Here is a 14,378-nt window from a genome sequence, read left to right as displayed (position 1 = left end):
TGGGAGATCTCCAGCCACAAACTGGAGGCTGGCAACCCTATGTGCATGCTATTTGCTAAAAAGTTTGAATCAGGCATTCATACACTGAGATTAGACATGGGCACGAACAGCATCACGAATGGAAAAAACCCATGAACAGCCCGTTCGTCTGTTCGCGAACAAGCCGTTCGTGAGGCTCCATTCTAAACGAACAAGTGGTCGTTGCAAGCCTCGTTCGTTGCCTTCGGCAGCCATTGGTCAAGCCAGACAGTCTGGGGCCTTTCAATCAATTCCCCTGGCAACGGCAGGGACTGAACTCTGTCTGAACACCTTCTGGCTTTCCTTCTGGCTTTAACTCTTCAAAGTACTTCCAGCAGAGAGTCCCATTTTTGCCACTGTGAAGAGAAAATGACAACAAAGGGAGGGGGACACATGGATCATGCCTTTCCCATGGTGCAATCTCTCTGAAACTTGGTCTTCAGAGGACAGTGAGGACTATGTCCCCTGCAAATTTGGTGGGTATTGGACACTGGGAAGGTCAGTTTATAACCCCTCAAAGTAGCTGCCTTCCAACAGGCAGTTCCGTTTTTGCCACTGTACACAGAAAATGACAACAAAGGGAATGACCCATGGATCATGCCTTTCCTGGGGTGCAATCTCTCTGAAACTTGGGGGATCTTTGGAGGACAGTGAGGACTATGCCCCCTGCAAATTTGGTGAGCATTGGACATTGGGAAGGTCAGTTTGTGGGGTGTTTAAAGGGCCCTGCCCCCTGCACGTGTCAGGAAAGGGCCCTTTAAACTATCAGCTGGCAGGCGGCAGGGGGGAATTCCCCCTGCAACCTGCCAGCTGATAGTTTAAAGGGATCTGTTCATTGTTCGTGGATGGCAATGAACAACGAACAGTTTGTTCATTTTTTTCCCCATTCGTGCCCATGTCTAGCTGAGATCACCTGAGTCAGTCAGCAATAATTATCAAGCAGACTAACCTATATCCCATTTTCTTGCCTTGCCCATACTAGAGACATTTGTGGAGCTGGGAAAGACAGCTTTTGGGAGCTTCTGTTGTTGGAAGAAGAGGAAGCCATTGCTCATCTCAAACACCCCCTCTCTGCAGCGCCTCTCTCACACAGGTCCAGCCCTTTAAACATTTCTGGCCTCAACAAGCCAGAATGGAACATGGCCCAGAATATTTTAGCTTGCTTCTCCCAGAGACAGCTTTATTTTCTTCCAACTGAAACCTTACATTCAGCAGATCCCATTTCAGCTAGCCTTGTGCAAACAGGTGATATGACTGGAAACGTTTTCTTAGAGACTTTCCCCAATACTGGTGTGACTAGCCTGCTTCATCCCCAGCTGGTTTATACCTAACTGAAAAATGAAAGATGACTTTGTCTTCCTGAAAAGTGAAATGACTTTCCACCCCACGAAGTACTGTGCATGTACAGGAACTGATCTGAATCAGTACTGGCATCTATCATGTGGAATATATGTGCTAATTTGCTCTACTGTGAAGTCAGGCCAGAGATACTCATTCAAAATCCTGGAAGTACATTACAGAAAAGGAAATGGCGGCTATAGCCAATGGATTAAACATAAAGAGACAATCTCTTAATCTGTGTCAGAGCTTTAAAATATCAGGCAGCTACATCCCCTCTCTCTTTAGCAATTGCTGTAGGAGAATAATCAGGTTTGCTGGTACTACAAATCCCATTCATTAAAATAAAAGAGTGCATGGAAATTGTAAATTGAGGCTTCTTCATTAACTTGCATGCTATGTTAGCTGCAAACTGTAGTTGTAATAATCTATGGACAAAGTCCCATGAAATTTCTTAAGTGTCTCTACAACACTGTTCAATACAAATTAATAGATGTGGACTGTTTTCTTATGACCTTCTTCTGAGAAACATGCAACACTGACCAGTTACTAATGGCCTCCTGGATCTGAGAATATGCGTGTCAATGTCAGCAAGGTCTTTTCCAACTAAACTGCTACCCAACTAAAAGAAACACTTTGCCCAAGCAATTATTTTTAGGAGCCATCCAGCCTTTTCTTGAAAACTGCCAGTGAAGGAGAGCTCATCACCTCCCTAGGCAGCTGATTCCACCTTTGAACTACTCTGACCATGAAAACGTTTTTCCTAATATCCAGCCAGTACCTTTCTGCATGTAATTTAAGCCTGTTGCTTCAAGTTCTATCCTCTGCTGCCAACTGGAACAGCTCCTTGCCCTCCTCCAAATGACAGCCTTTCAAATATTTAAAGAGAGCAATCACATCCCCACTCAATCTCCTCTTCTTCAAATTAAACATTCCCAAGTAGGGTTACCACTCCCCCGCTGGGGGCAGGGGATCCCCTGCTACCACCCTTCCACACACACCCCACTTACTTGGGTGGCAGGGGGCGCACTCCCCCGGGGCGCGCCCCCCGAGCCGAGCAGCGCCGTGCGCCCCAAGCCAAGCCACAGCACATTGTGCACCTGAGCTGAGCCAAGCCACACAGCACGGCTCCGGGTGCCCGGTGCGGCATGGTGCACTCTGGACACGTGGCTTGAGGCGTGGCAGGAAAGCAGGGGGTGTACTCCCATGCCGCAACAGTGGGCTGCGGCAACAACAGGCCGCTCTTGTTGCCACCACTGCTGTTGGTGCCAGCTCTCGCCTCTTGCTGCCATGGCCCGAGAGCAAGTGAGTGAGCAGCGGCAACAGTGGTGAGTGGGTGGCGGTAGCAGTGGTGAGCAGCCACAGGGAGAGCTGGTGGCAGCAACAAGGGCCCCCTTTGACCCAGGGTGCCCTTTGACCCCACGTGATGACATCACTCACAGAAGTGATGTCATCATGTGAGCTGGGAGTGCGCGTGCGCAGAGAGAGGAAGCCAGGGTATGTGCCGGTTCCCAATCCCCTGCCGGGAGACTACAGGGACCTGGGGATCCCCTGTTTAGGGACTCCAGGTCCCTGGCAACCCTATTCCAAAGGCCCTCAGCCTTTCCTCATAGGGCTCAGTCTCCAGACCCCTGATCATCCTCGTCGCTCTCCTCTGCACCCTCTCAATTTTGTCCACATCCTTTTTGCAGTGGGGCCTCCAGAACTGCACACAATACTCCAGGTGTGGCCTGACCAAGGCAGTATAGAGAGGGATTATGACCTCCTGCGATTTCAATGCAATGGCCCTTTTGATACAACCCAATACCGAGTTTGCCTTTTTTGCCACCGCATCACACTGACTGCTCATATTTAGTTTACAGTCCACTCTTACCCCAAGATATCTTTCGCATACACTACTACCCAGAAGTGTATCCCCCATTTGTGCTTCACATTTTTGTGGCCCAGATGTAATACTGTGCACTTATCTATGTTGAATTGCATCCTGTTCACAACCTCCCACTTCTCCAGAGTATTCAGGTCTTGTTGAATTTTAACTCTATCTTCTTGGGTCTTTGCCACTCCTCCCAATTTGGTATCATCAGCAAATTTAATTAGTAGCCCGTTTACCCCTTCATCCAGATCATTGATAAAAATATTGAAAATACCAGACCTTAAACCGAGCCCTGCAGCACCTCACTGGACACTTCCCTCCAATCTGATGAAACACCATTGATCACCACTCTTTGAGTGCAGTCCTCCAACCTGTTCCCTATCCACCGAACTGTCCTATAGTTCAGTCCACAGTCTTCCAGTTTACCCATTAGAATGTCATGGGGGACCTTATCAAAAGCTTTACTGAAATCCAGGTAAATCACGTCGACAGAGTTCCCACGATCCAGTAAGCTCGTCACTTGATCAAAGAAGGAAACTAGGTTGGTCTGACAAGATCTGTTGGGGACAAAACCATGTTGACTTCCCCGGATCACTAAGTGGTCCTTCAGCTGCTTACAGATCGATCCCTTTAAAATCTGCTCTAATATCTTCCCAGCAGCAGAAGTCAGACTGACCGACCTGTAGTTTCCCAGGTCATCCTTCTTCCCTTTCTTAAAGATTGGGATAACATTCGCTCTTCTCCAATCTTGCCTCTCCAGGAGGCCTTGAAGATGACGGACAGAGGCTCTGCAAGTTCTCTAGAAAGTTCTTTCAGCACTCTTGGGTGCACCCCATCCGGCCCAGGGGATTTGTATTCATCCAGTGCAGCCAGATGCCTCTCCACTACCTCTCTGTCAGCCTCCCAGATGTCCTGTCATGTCTACTATTATCTCTAGATGGGCTCAAGTTCTTCAGGGAGAAAACAGAGGCAAAAAAGTCATTAAGCCTGTCTGCTTTTTCTCTGTCCTGCATCAGAGTTTCTCCTTCTACTTCCAACAGCAGTCCAATTGCCTCTTTTACCTTATGTTTGCTTCTCACATATCTGTAGAAGTTTTTCTTATTGTAGCGAGCTCCCCTGGCCAGACCCAGCTCATACTGAGCTTTGGCTTCTCTGATGGCTGATCTGCAGTACCTAGTAACCCTCATATATTCCTCTTTAGAGGTCTATCCTTCTCTCCATTTCCTGAACATTTCCTTTTTCTCTATTAGCTTATTCTGGAGCTCTCTGTTCATCCACATCAGTTTCTTGGAGCCCTTACCATGTTTCTGTCTTGCTGGAGTAGTGAGGGCTTGAGCTTGCAAAAGTTCATGTTTGAGAAGAGCTCACCCTTCACTCGCTCCTTTCCCTTCCAGCACACTCCCCCATGGATTGACTCTCATCAAGCCTCTGAGTTCATTGAAGTTGGCCCTACGAAAATCTAACCTATGAGTCTGGCTATGAACTTTCTTGGCCCCCCACAGCAACTGGAATTCAAGGAGGACATGGTCACTTCCCCTAAGGTCCCCACCACCTTTACTCCATCTACCAATTCATCCCTGTTGGTTAATATTAAGTCTAGTATGGCTGAGCCCTTTGTAGCTTCCTCCACCATTTGAAAAAGGAAGCTATTGGGCAGGCAGGGCAGGAAGTTGTGTGAGTCTTGTCACTTTGCTGAGCTTGTCTCCCAGTACACATCGGGGAAGTTGAAGTCACCCATAATGATAAGGTTCTGACGTCTGGATACTCTACCAATCTGTTCAAGGAGGGCAGCATCCATATCCTCTCCCTGGTCAGGCAGTCTATAGCAGACTCCAACAACAATACCCTTTGTCCTTCCTCCCCTTATTTCCACCCATATACTTTCCACTGGGCTGTCCGCCCCATTCTCCATAACTTCTTGACAATCAATCCCTCTCCTCACATATAATGCCACTCCGCTCCCTCTTCTACCCTTCCAGTTTTACTTGAACAACTCATGCCCATCCACTACCACATTCCAGTCATGGGAATCATCCCACCAAGTCTCAGTAATTCCTACTATATTGTAGCCCTCTGTTTGCAAGAGAAGCTCAAGCTCTTCCCTTCTTATTATCCATACTTCGGGCATTGGTATATAGGCACTTGTAGCCTTGTACCTTTGTAGATCTGCCCTACCCAGGTAGGCCCCCACTGTTATCACTTCTTCATTGAAATCTCCATATTGATCATCCCCTTCCCCTTGCGGCATCAGTTTAAAGCTCTCCTGATGAAGCTCTCCAGGTTCTTTCCAAACATTTCCTTCCCTGACTTTGAGAGGTGAAGCCCATCATATGCCAGAAGGCCTTCTCTGAGAAAACTTATCCCATGGTCCCAGAACCCAAAGCACTCCTGCCGGCACCACCATCTCAGCCAACGATTCACCTCGAGTATGGACCGCTCCCTTTGCATTCCTCTTCCTTCGACAGGAAGGATAGAAGAGAATACCACCTGTGGCCCCATTGTCTTCAACTGCTTTCCAGGAGCTTCATAATCCTCTTTAATTCTTGTGATGTATTCGCGGCCGTGTCATTCGTTCCCACGTGAACCAGCACAAATGGATACTGATCAGTCAGTCTGATCAGTTTCAGCAGTCAGTCTGTAATATCCTGAATTCTGGCTCCTGGCTAGCAACACATCTCTCGGAGTAGGGGATCTGGCCTGGACACATGACGTTCCATACTCCTGAGCAGAGTCCCCAGTGACCATCACCTTCCATTTTCTTCCACTTCCGTGTGGCCCCATACCCTCTTCACTCCCTCCTCCAGGTTTTTGTGGTTTTCCTTCCACTCTCGTCTCCGTCACCATCTCAAGTGCCTCAAAACGATTCTTGACCTCCAGTGGACCACAGTACATCTTCTGGTTTGTACTGCAGAACTGAGAGGAGGCTCAGACGGGAAATCAACTTTTCCTTCTTCTCTTGGACTTATTTCTTCAGGCTTGTGCAGAGCCCCCAGGCTCTTCTCAATAAAATCCTCCCCTCCCTTGATTTCCTGAAGGGTGGTGATCCTCTCCTTCAAGCTCTGAATCTTCTCCTCCAAAAGCCTGACCAGCTTACACTTCTGACAAGTGAAGTCCGCTTTCTCTTCTGGGAGGAAAACAAACATGGCACACTCCATGCAGGTGACCTGAAAAGGGATCCTTAGCAAAAACCTAGTAAAACCCTAGAACTAGAGAGAGGTCATGCAAGGAGATAACATGTCCAATGGTACCCTCCTGGTATTCTCCATTAAACTATCAGTAAGCTGTCTTTGACTTCCTCAGTGAAAACCTAAGAACACTTTCCTGGGAGTAGCCCCATGGAATACACCTGAGTAGGATTCTGACTCTATCTGCTTACGATGGCAAAATGGATTCAATGCTGTGGAGAGTTGTGAAAGTGATTCTACTGGACACAAGCAGGGCAAAGTTACTGGATCTTTCCAACACATACAACCTCCTGGTAAAGGGTGGCAAAGCAAGGTGCACACTCCATATTCCTCGTCAGACAGCCATCACTGGAATGGTCCTTGCACAGGATCTGCTCTGTTGCTGGCAAATATCACTAGAGGACGAAATGGTATCATTACAGCACAATCTCTTTTCTAGGAACATCCTATATTAAAAAAAAAAACTTTGGCCAGAACACATTATTAAATATGGCCAGGACAAACCACTGAGCATCTATTAGGTTATTATACAGGAGTAAGAGCCATACAGAGACAGGTAGGACTTGCAAGGATGATGTACTAACAATTTTGCCTACTGTAGGAACCATGGAAAATTAAGAGGGATAGCCAGATTCCAATAGCCAGGTGACAGTGCAGCCTATAATTGTAGTGCTGAAAACATTAATCAGTGTCATTCATTTTAATCAGTGATGCCCTGTGAAATGACACCCTATGCTTCTATGAGCTTGTCTTGAGCTGAGCAGTATGCTTACAGATCATTTTTTCCAAAGCACAGGGAAGAGACAGTTCATCAAATATTATCTAAATAGCCTGTGAAATTAGATAACTAATATTTAATACAAGTAATTAAACAAGTAGAAAACCCCTAGCAGTTAGCCGGCCCAAGTCAATTACACCTCCAGCCATGAACACACACACACCCCTGTCAAAAGCAATCTGTTTGCACATCAGCTTGTGCCTGATTATACAATAGCTTAATGCCCCAAAATCAGAGCACCTAAAACAAACAGGATACAAATGAGTGCTCAACAGCAGCCAAAGACCTATTTGGGGAAAAAAGAAGTTACCACGTAGAATGTGTTTGTTTTAAAGTGATCCATTCTCTGCACAAGAGGCCCGCTACGAGTTTTCATTAATGAGATCAGAAAGCACAGCAGATTTGTAAAAGATATCTCTATCCTTCCAAGAACTCAGTGTGAAAATGGAATATTTACTGTGCCTGTTTGACCCCACATCAGCTTTAAAGTGCTTATTGTTTGAAGTTGCATGTTGCTTGCCAACTTTCTGGAGACCAAGAGGACAGCTTGAGTTTTGACACTGGGGTTATTAAAGCAGATCCTTTACAAGAGAACCCTGGGGGTTATAAAAACACATTGAGAAAGCCACAGCATGATGCCTGAAGCCTGAGGGCTTTGTGTTGATGCAGTATGTATTCTATTTACAGCAGTCCTGCTGTAAGTCTTTCCAGGATCCTGCTGCATGCCCCAGTTTCAGCAACTAACTCCATGTGGGGAAAGGCTTCAGATTACCAGGATGACATCAAGTTCACAGTGACCACATCCAAGAATCTGGCTGTGTGGGCTCTAGAACAGAGCCAGGGTCCCACAGAGCGAAAAACCTGCAGCCTTTTACCCTTCCAGGCAATCCCACTGATTTCAATGGAGTCACTCAAGTGACTAAGAGCTCTGTAAGTTATATAAGGCTTGCATCATCTCTGTGTTAAAACTGTCCAAATCATTTTTGGGGCAATCAAGTAGCACCTAGGGTCCTTTGATCTTATTCAGATGAGCCCTTTAAATGCTTTGAAGAGATGCCCTTCAATAATTCAAGAGGAGAAATAAATACAGGCAAAGTCAGAAAGGAAGAAGGCAGTGGGAATGGTGGGAGAGAGATTTTTCAGACGCAAGTGGAACAAAGTCAATGCTGATGGGGTTTAGCCAATCAGAAAAGGAAAAGAAGATATAAAGGGAGCAGTAGCAATAGAAGAGACAAATGTGAAATAGGGATAAACCAGGGCAAAGGGGTAAAACAATAATGGTGAGACTGTAAGAATGAAACAGACTGCCAGAATTTTAACCTCAGTAATATCATAAATAGACAGTTTCAGGTGAGCAGCCATGTTGGCCTGCAGTTGAAGAGTAAGATCCAATAGCACCTTAAAGACCAACTAGATTTCCAGGGTATGAGCTTTTGTGAGTCAGACCTCCCTGTTCTCATACCCTGGAAATCTAGTTGGTCTTTAAGATGCTACTGGACCTGAATCTTGCTCTTCTATTACAGAACAACCCACTTACCAACCTGAAATTAGATTTCCAAGGTATAAGAATCAAAGAATCCCTTTGTCAGAGCTTTGCCACTCAAAAGCTTATACCTTGAAAATCTAGTTGGTCTTTAAGGTGCTATTGGTTAAGTAAACACAGGAGCAGAACGGATTAAAAAAAGAGACACAAACAATTGGTAAGTCTATCGTTAACTACCTGGTGTACAGAACTTTTGGTTCTGTTGAAGTGCACATCCACATTTGTATATTGGGCACAGAAGACAATAGGCTGCCAAAACTCAAGTATCAGCTCTTCTAATACCCTCCTAAAAGGGATTCTTTGGTTATACAAAGACTTACTTTTGTTCAGTCATTGTTTCTCCCATTACTATGTTTGAGATGATGATTTATAGTAGTGAAAACTTCGCTTTTAAAAATTTGCATTTGTTCAAGTAGAGATGTAAAAATCATCATAACTGAAAGCTTATTTGATTATGAGAAAGCCATCAGTGCTTGCTAAATATCCATTTTGTAGAACTTTGACCCTCATAGGATATCAGCAGGTGCTTACTATAGCTTCGGATGGTAGATACAGAAAAAAACCCTTACAATCTGAGGACTTAACTAGATGTTACAATGAGAGATCCATCAACAAATCTCTCCCTGCTTTCCAAAATGCAAACAGCACCCTTAGCCTTACCCAATTCAGATTGGCCCATGGTGCAGGCTGCTTTTAAACCAGTGCCTGTATATTTTCTCCTCTTAGGCAAGAAGTGGTGCTGAGACCCACCAAAAAGCACAGGATGAAACAATTAATTCCCTCCCACTTGCACCACGGCTCTAATCCCAATCAGAGATTCCCACAACCATACTTTTTAGAAGAAGCTCTGCGATACTATATCTGTGGGGAAGGGATTGTTTATGACCGGATGCAGTGCTTATTTCCATGCCCAATGTAGGAAGAATTAAGATCCAAATAGCTGGACTAACCAACAAAAATGAGCGGCCAGCAGGCAAGAGAAATGCAGTGGCAGAAGCTGGCTCTTTTTTATTCACCACTGTGGATTTATGAAAGAATTGGGGGGGGGGGGATAACAGACTTTAAACTTCTCCTGTGATGTTATGTTCCAGTCTTGTGAAAACACAATTTCAACAAATGATGTGTTGATGATACAATCACGTTCTGATTCAAAGGTTGATTTTGAGAGTATCAGGCTGCACACGAGCAGGGCCAGTAAAAAAGGTGCCAAACTGACCAGAAAAGGGGGCTAAAGAAATTGTGGCATTGAATTATCTTTCCTCTGTATTGGTATTATGGCACTTGGGCCCACTTAGCTCATGGCTCTCCTCCAGTCTTACAGTCTCCCACAGTCCCTTAAAATCAACCAAGAGAGCCCTCTTGATTGTACCATCTGCACACCACTGCTGAGAAGTACCTAGAGCAGCAACCCGAACAGCTGTCCAAGCCTGTTTTCAAGCTACACAGTAAATCCATTTCTTGCCTTGGCTGCCACAACTGTTCCGCAATTTTAATATATTTACATGGGTTATTTTAGCACATCAGTTTCACAGCCTGCTTGTGGGCATGCTCAGAAGTTACCCTGAATTCAGTACCACTTGGCTGCAAGTATGCAAAGGCCTGCAACCTGTAATATTCATGTTTTATTACAGTTCCAGGGCACCAGAATCTGGAGCAGGTGATCCTGTATCAGTGGTTCTGAATCTTTTTTTGGGGGGGGGTCACAGACACTTTGGAGAATCTGATGAAAGCTGTGATGAAAGCTCCCCTGAAAAACATTGTAACATAGTGATGACGATTATACATTACCTGACCATATACAGTAGCATCTCATGCCACTCTACATTTGTTGGGAGTGAAACAAATCCTTAATAAGCATTTCCTTCATCAGATAGCAGAAGGGAGCTTTAACTCTCAAAAGCTTATATCCTGAACATCTTGCTCGTCTTTAAGGTGCTCCTAGACTTGAATCTTGCTGTTCTACTGCAAACATGGTTACCCACCTGACAGTATCTTAATAATATAATTTGACATTAAAATGATTTCCCCCAAAAATATTTTCAAAGCAACAACATCAATGGACCAACTCTGGGCCACAGGTTAATAACCCCTGTCCTATACAGAGCAAGGCAATTGATTACAATGTAGTTATATGCCCCTTGCTCTGGATTGGACCAGGGATGTTAAGGGATTTAAACAAAAACAACAACACAGAAGTGTTGTACCTATTAACAGCCTCAAGTTAGAAACTGGAGCAAATTAATCTGTGCCCTTTTCTGAGGATGGCACCAGGTGCAAAGATCCTGCAGGTATGGGGCGAAAAGGCAGAAACCAGGTGCTTATTTGTAGATGCGAGCCTGGCAGCTGCCTCACTTGGCAGGATACGGGCAAAGCGGCCAGCAAGAATTTCTTTAGCATTGGCTACTCTAAGAGGGAGTCGGGTGGGCAAAGGAGGTGGCGCAGAGCGGGCTGCCGAAGGGCTGCCGAGGCAGGCGATGCCCCCAAAGCCCCCAGCGGGGGAAGGAGGTGGCCTTACGTTCTCTTGAAGACGCCTCCCAGGCAGCTGCCCACCAGCAGGCAGAACTGTTGCGAGAAGAAGACCCAGGTGATCTGCGAGAGGGAGCTCTGCGTCTGGCAGCGCAGGTCCAGCAGGGTGGGCCCCAGGAAGGCGATGCACAGACCGAAGCTGAAGAAGACGCTCCAGTAGGTCAGCGTGGGCTGGAGGTTCCTCTTGAAGAGCGTCGTCACCCGCGCATCCCACCACCACATCCTCGGCCCGGACTCCCGCCAGGAAGGGCTCCTCCTCGGCCAGTCCCGGTGGCGCGGGGCAGCAACAGCCAGGGGCGCCCCCTAGCACGCGGGGGCCCGACTTGCCCCGAGCAGCCGCCGCAGCTGGGATATCCCCGAGCCCCGGAGCCGCCCCGAAGACACCTGCAGCCCCTCCCGCCCGGCCCCGCGTCCGCCACCGCCGCCCTGCCCGCGCCCCTGCGGCCCCTGCGCCTCGCTTCTCCGCGGGCGCCCGAGCCCTGCCCAGCCTTCGCTGCCGCCCGCTCTTCGCCTTGCAGCAGGATGTGAGTCGCGCACGGGGAGCTGCGCTGGGCTGGGGCTGGCTCCGCCCCTCCAGCCCGGCCAGCCGCGCACCAGCGGCGGCGGCAGCCGAGGAGGAGCGAGCCTTTCCCCAAAGACTGGCAGAGCCCTGGCCGGGCTCGCCCTTGCACACAGGCGCGGAGGAGGGAGCAGCGCCGCGCCACCCCCGGGCGCTACATCTGCGCGGCCGGCCCGGAACGAAGCCGGAGTGCAACCCCTTTCCCCCTTGCTAATGGGCAGCCGCGAGCCCAGCCGCAAGAGCTCTCAGCCGGATGCTCGGGACGGGCTGGTGAGAGAACGCCCGTGGGCTGGGGCTTCAAGCGTTGCAGGAGGCCGCTCTGCGCAGAGAAATGCCTGAAGCCGGGCGGCCAACAAAATGATACAGACGTCTTGTTTCACTGCATGTGGGCACTAGTGAGCTCCGCTGCCTGCTTTCCAGGGCAGTTACTTGGCGCCCATTTAAAAAGATTGGCGTTTGCAGCCACCACACGTGACACTTTCAGGTATTTCCCTGTAAGAAAGTACTTTCCACATAAGAAAATGGCAAAATCTAAAAGTGCTTTTTAAAAAAAATCGAACTGGGTTCTTCACTCCCTCCCCAACACATCTATATTTGCAATCAGACCTGCAAAACATGCCGAGGTTGCTGAGCATTGCTAAAGTCAAAGCTGCCAACAGGTTGTTTACAATTTACATTAAAGATACAAGATTTGGAAATTAATCCATTGGCTTTGACTCAAGCTAAGCACACGAATAAGGATCTCTGTAAGGCCCCAAACCCATCTTCCTCTGGGCTCACTCCACATTTTATGGGCCATGAGATACTGGCCGTCCTAGACCTTTTTATTGTATTGTTGATTTATCATGGATGACCTTTGCAGACTTGCACGTTGGTTCCGGGGGCTCATCATAGCACTGTGTATCGTTCAGCAAATTGTCAAGAAAATGACATTGACTAAGGGGCCATGCCTAGTGTGAATCCTGTCTGAGCGGAATTTCATGCCAAAATGAAAAGGGATATTAATAGTAAAGAGAAAGTATTTCTAAGCATGTGTGGAGTAGTGATAGCTTACTACAGTGTGCCTGAGCACATGGTCAGAAAACAGCAGCAGAGAAGTGTGAATTAGTACTCTTGGGATCAGTGTGTGAAAAAGGTTTGAATTACTCGTTCATGCAATATCTGGAGTTGAACAAAGAGGATACCTGGTATCCTGGTAATAGAATGTATGGCCAAGTCAAAGCCACTTTATGGCAGCCTCAGAGGGTTCTCAAGGTGGCAAGAGATGTTTAGAGGTAGTTGGCCATTGCCTATCTCTGCATGGAGACCCTGCACTTCCTTGGTAATCTCCCATCCAAGCCCTAACCAGGGCCAACTTTGCTTAGCTTCAGAGATCTGACAAGACTAGGCGACTGTCATATCCTAGCAACATACAAAAAGGCTCTCAGTAACCGGATTGGCCCCAGATATTTTGGTATCTTCAATGGCAAAGCCAAATGGTCCCTCCCTAAATTAAATAAATTACAACAGTGGACAATTTGACCCATTTTACTTGTGAAGCTAAGCAGAGTGAGCCTTGGTTAGTAATTGGATGGGAGACCTCCAACGAAGACCAGGGTTGCAGAGACAGGCAATAGAAAACCACCTCTGTTAGTCTCTTGCCATGAAACCCCACCAGGGAGGGGGGGGGTCGCCATAAGTCAACTATGACTTGAGGTCAGGATTTCATTTTACAGTTGTGCCCCAAGATCTCCCACAGGCAGCCATGAGTCTCTGCTTAAGGGTAAGACCAGCCCTACTCAGAAGCCAGCTGCTAACAGCTCACATGCATTCTGTTTAGAATCACGGCTTGTGTGTCTAACAATAAGCATTGCAAAAAGGTCTGGGCTTCACTCTTTCCCATAAAATAAAGTTCATCTTAACTAGGGGCTGTGATTCAGTGGGAGGGCATCTGCTTGATAGGCATGAAAGTCTCAGGTTCAGGCCCCTGTATCCTCTGCTGAAACCATCAACATTGTAATAATTGAAGCATGCTAAATATAGAAATTTAATTTTTTTCTAGTTTCTTCATGGCTCCTTTAAAGGAATACACTTTGTTGGTTAAAGGAGAAGAGGGCTGGAGTGGTTGAGGCTATGCTTACGCAGAAAACTCCCTCTGGAGGAGGATGAGTTTATAAATATTTCACCTGCTGCATTTGAGACGCTAACTGGCAATTTTTAGAATGCTCTTGCTTGTTTCCTCTCTCTCTTTTTCTAGGCAAAGCAATCCACAGGGCTGATTCAAGCTAATGATTGGATGTCTTTTTTCTTTCTTTCTTCACTTGAGTGCTCCTGGGATACATACACTTTTATTGCCTGCCTCTGGAATGTTTGTACAGAGAGGCCGGAGGTGCCAGTTTGCACAACAGAATCATTATTTGGAAGTTTGGCTTATTTAAACAGCACCTGATATCTTATTCTGCTTCAATTTATCCCCATGTCTTAGGCAACCCCTTGGAGAGGCAGTTCTGCCACCTAAAGGAAGAAGCATTCTTAACAATTACACCTCTTCATCTCAGAATACGTATCTATTAACCTGG

At 46.9% G+C, this 14,378-nt stretch overlaps 1 protein-coding gene across 1 annotated transcript in view; it reads right to left on the bottom strand.

The window, feature by feature from the left end:
* The window catches only part of MFSD4A (major facilitator superfamily domain containing 4A), a 61,841-nt gene extending 50,230 nt beyond the window's left edge, over positions 1 to 11,611 (bottom strand). Inside the window, exon 1 of the mRNA XM_054979143.1 lies at positions 11,251 to 11,611. Coding sequence (XP_054835118.1) covers positions 11,251 to 11,483 — 233 coding nt within the window. The 5' untranslated portion in view covers positions 11,484 to 11,611. The remainder of the gene's footprint in view (positions 1 to 11,250) is intronic.
* Positions 11,612 to 14,378: the final 2,767 nt, after the last annotated feature.

Source organism: Eublepharis macularius, chromosome 5, assembly GCF_028583425.1.
Source record: "Eublepharis macularius isolate TG4126 chromosome 5, MPM_Emac_v1.0, whole genome shotgun sequence".
NCBI lineage: Eukaryota > Metazoa > Chordata > Lepidosauria > Squamata > Eublepharidae > Eublepharis > Eublepharis macularius.
The sequence above is the reverse complement of the archived record's forward strand: the minus strand, read 5'-3'. Positions and strand labels throughout refer to the sequence as shown.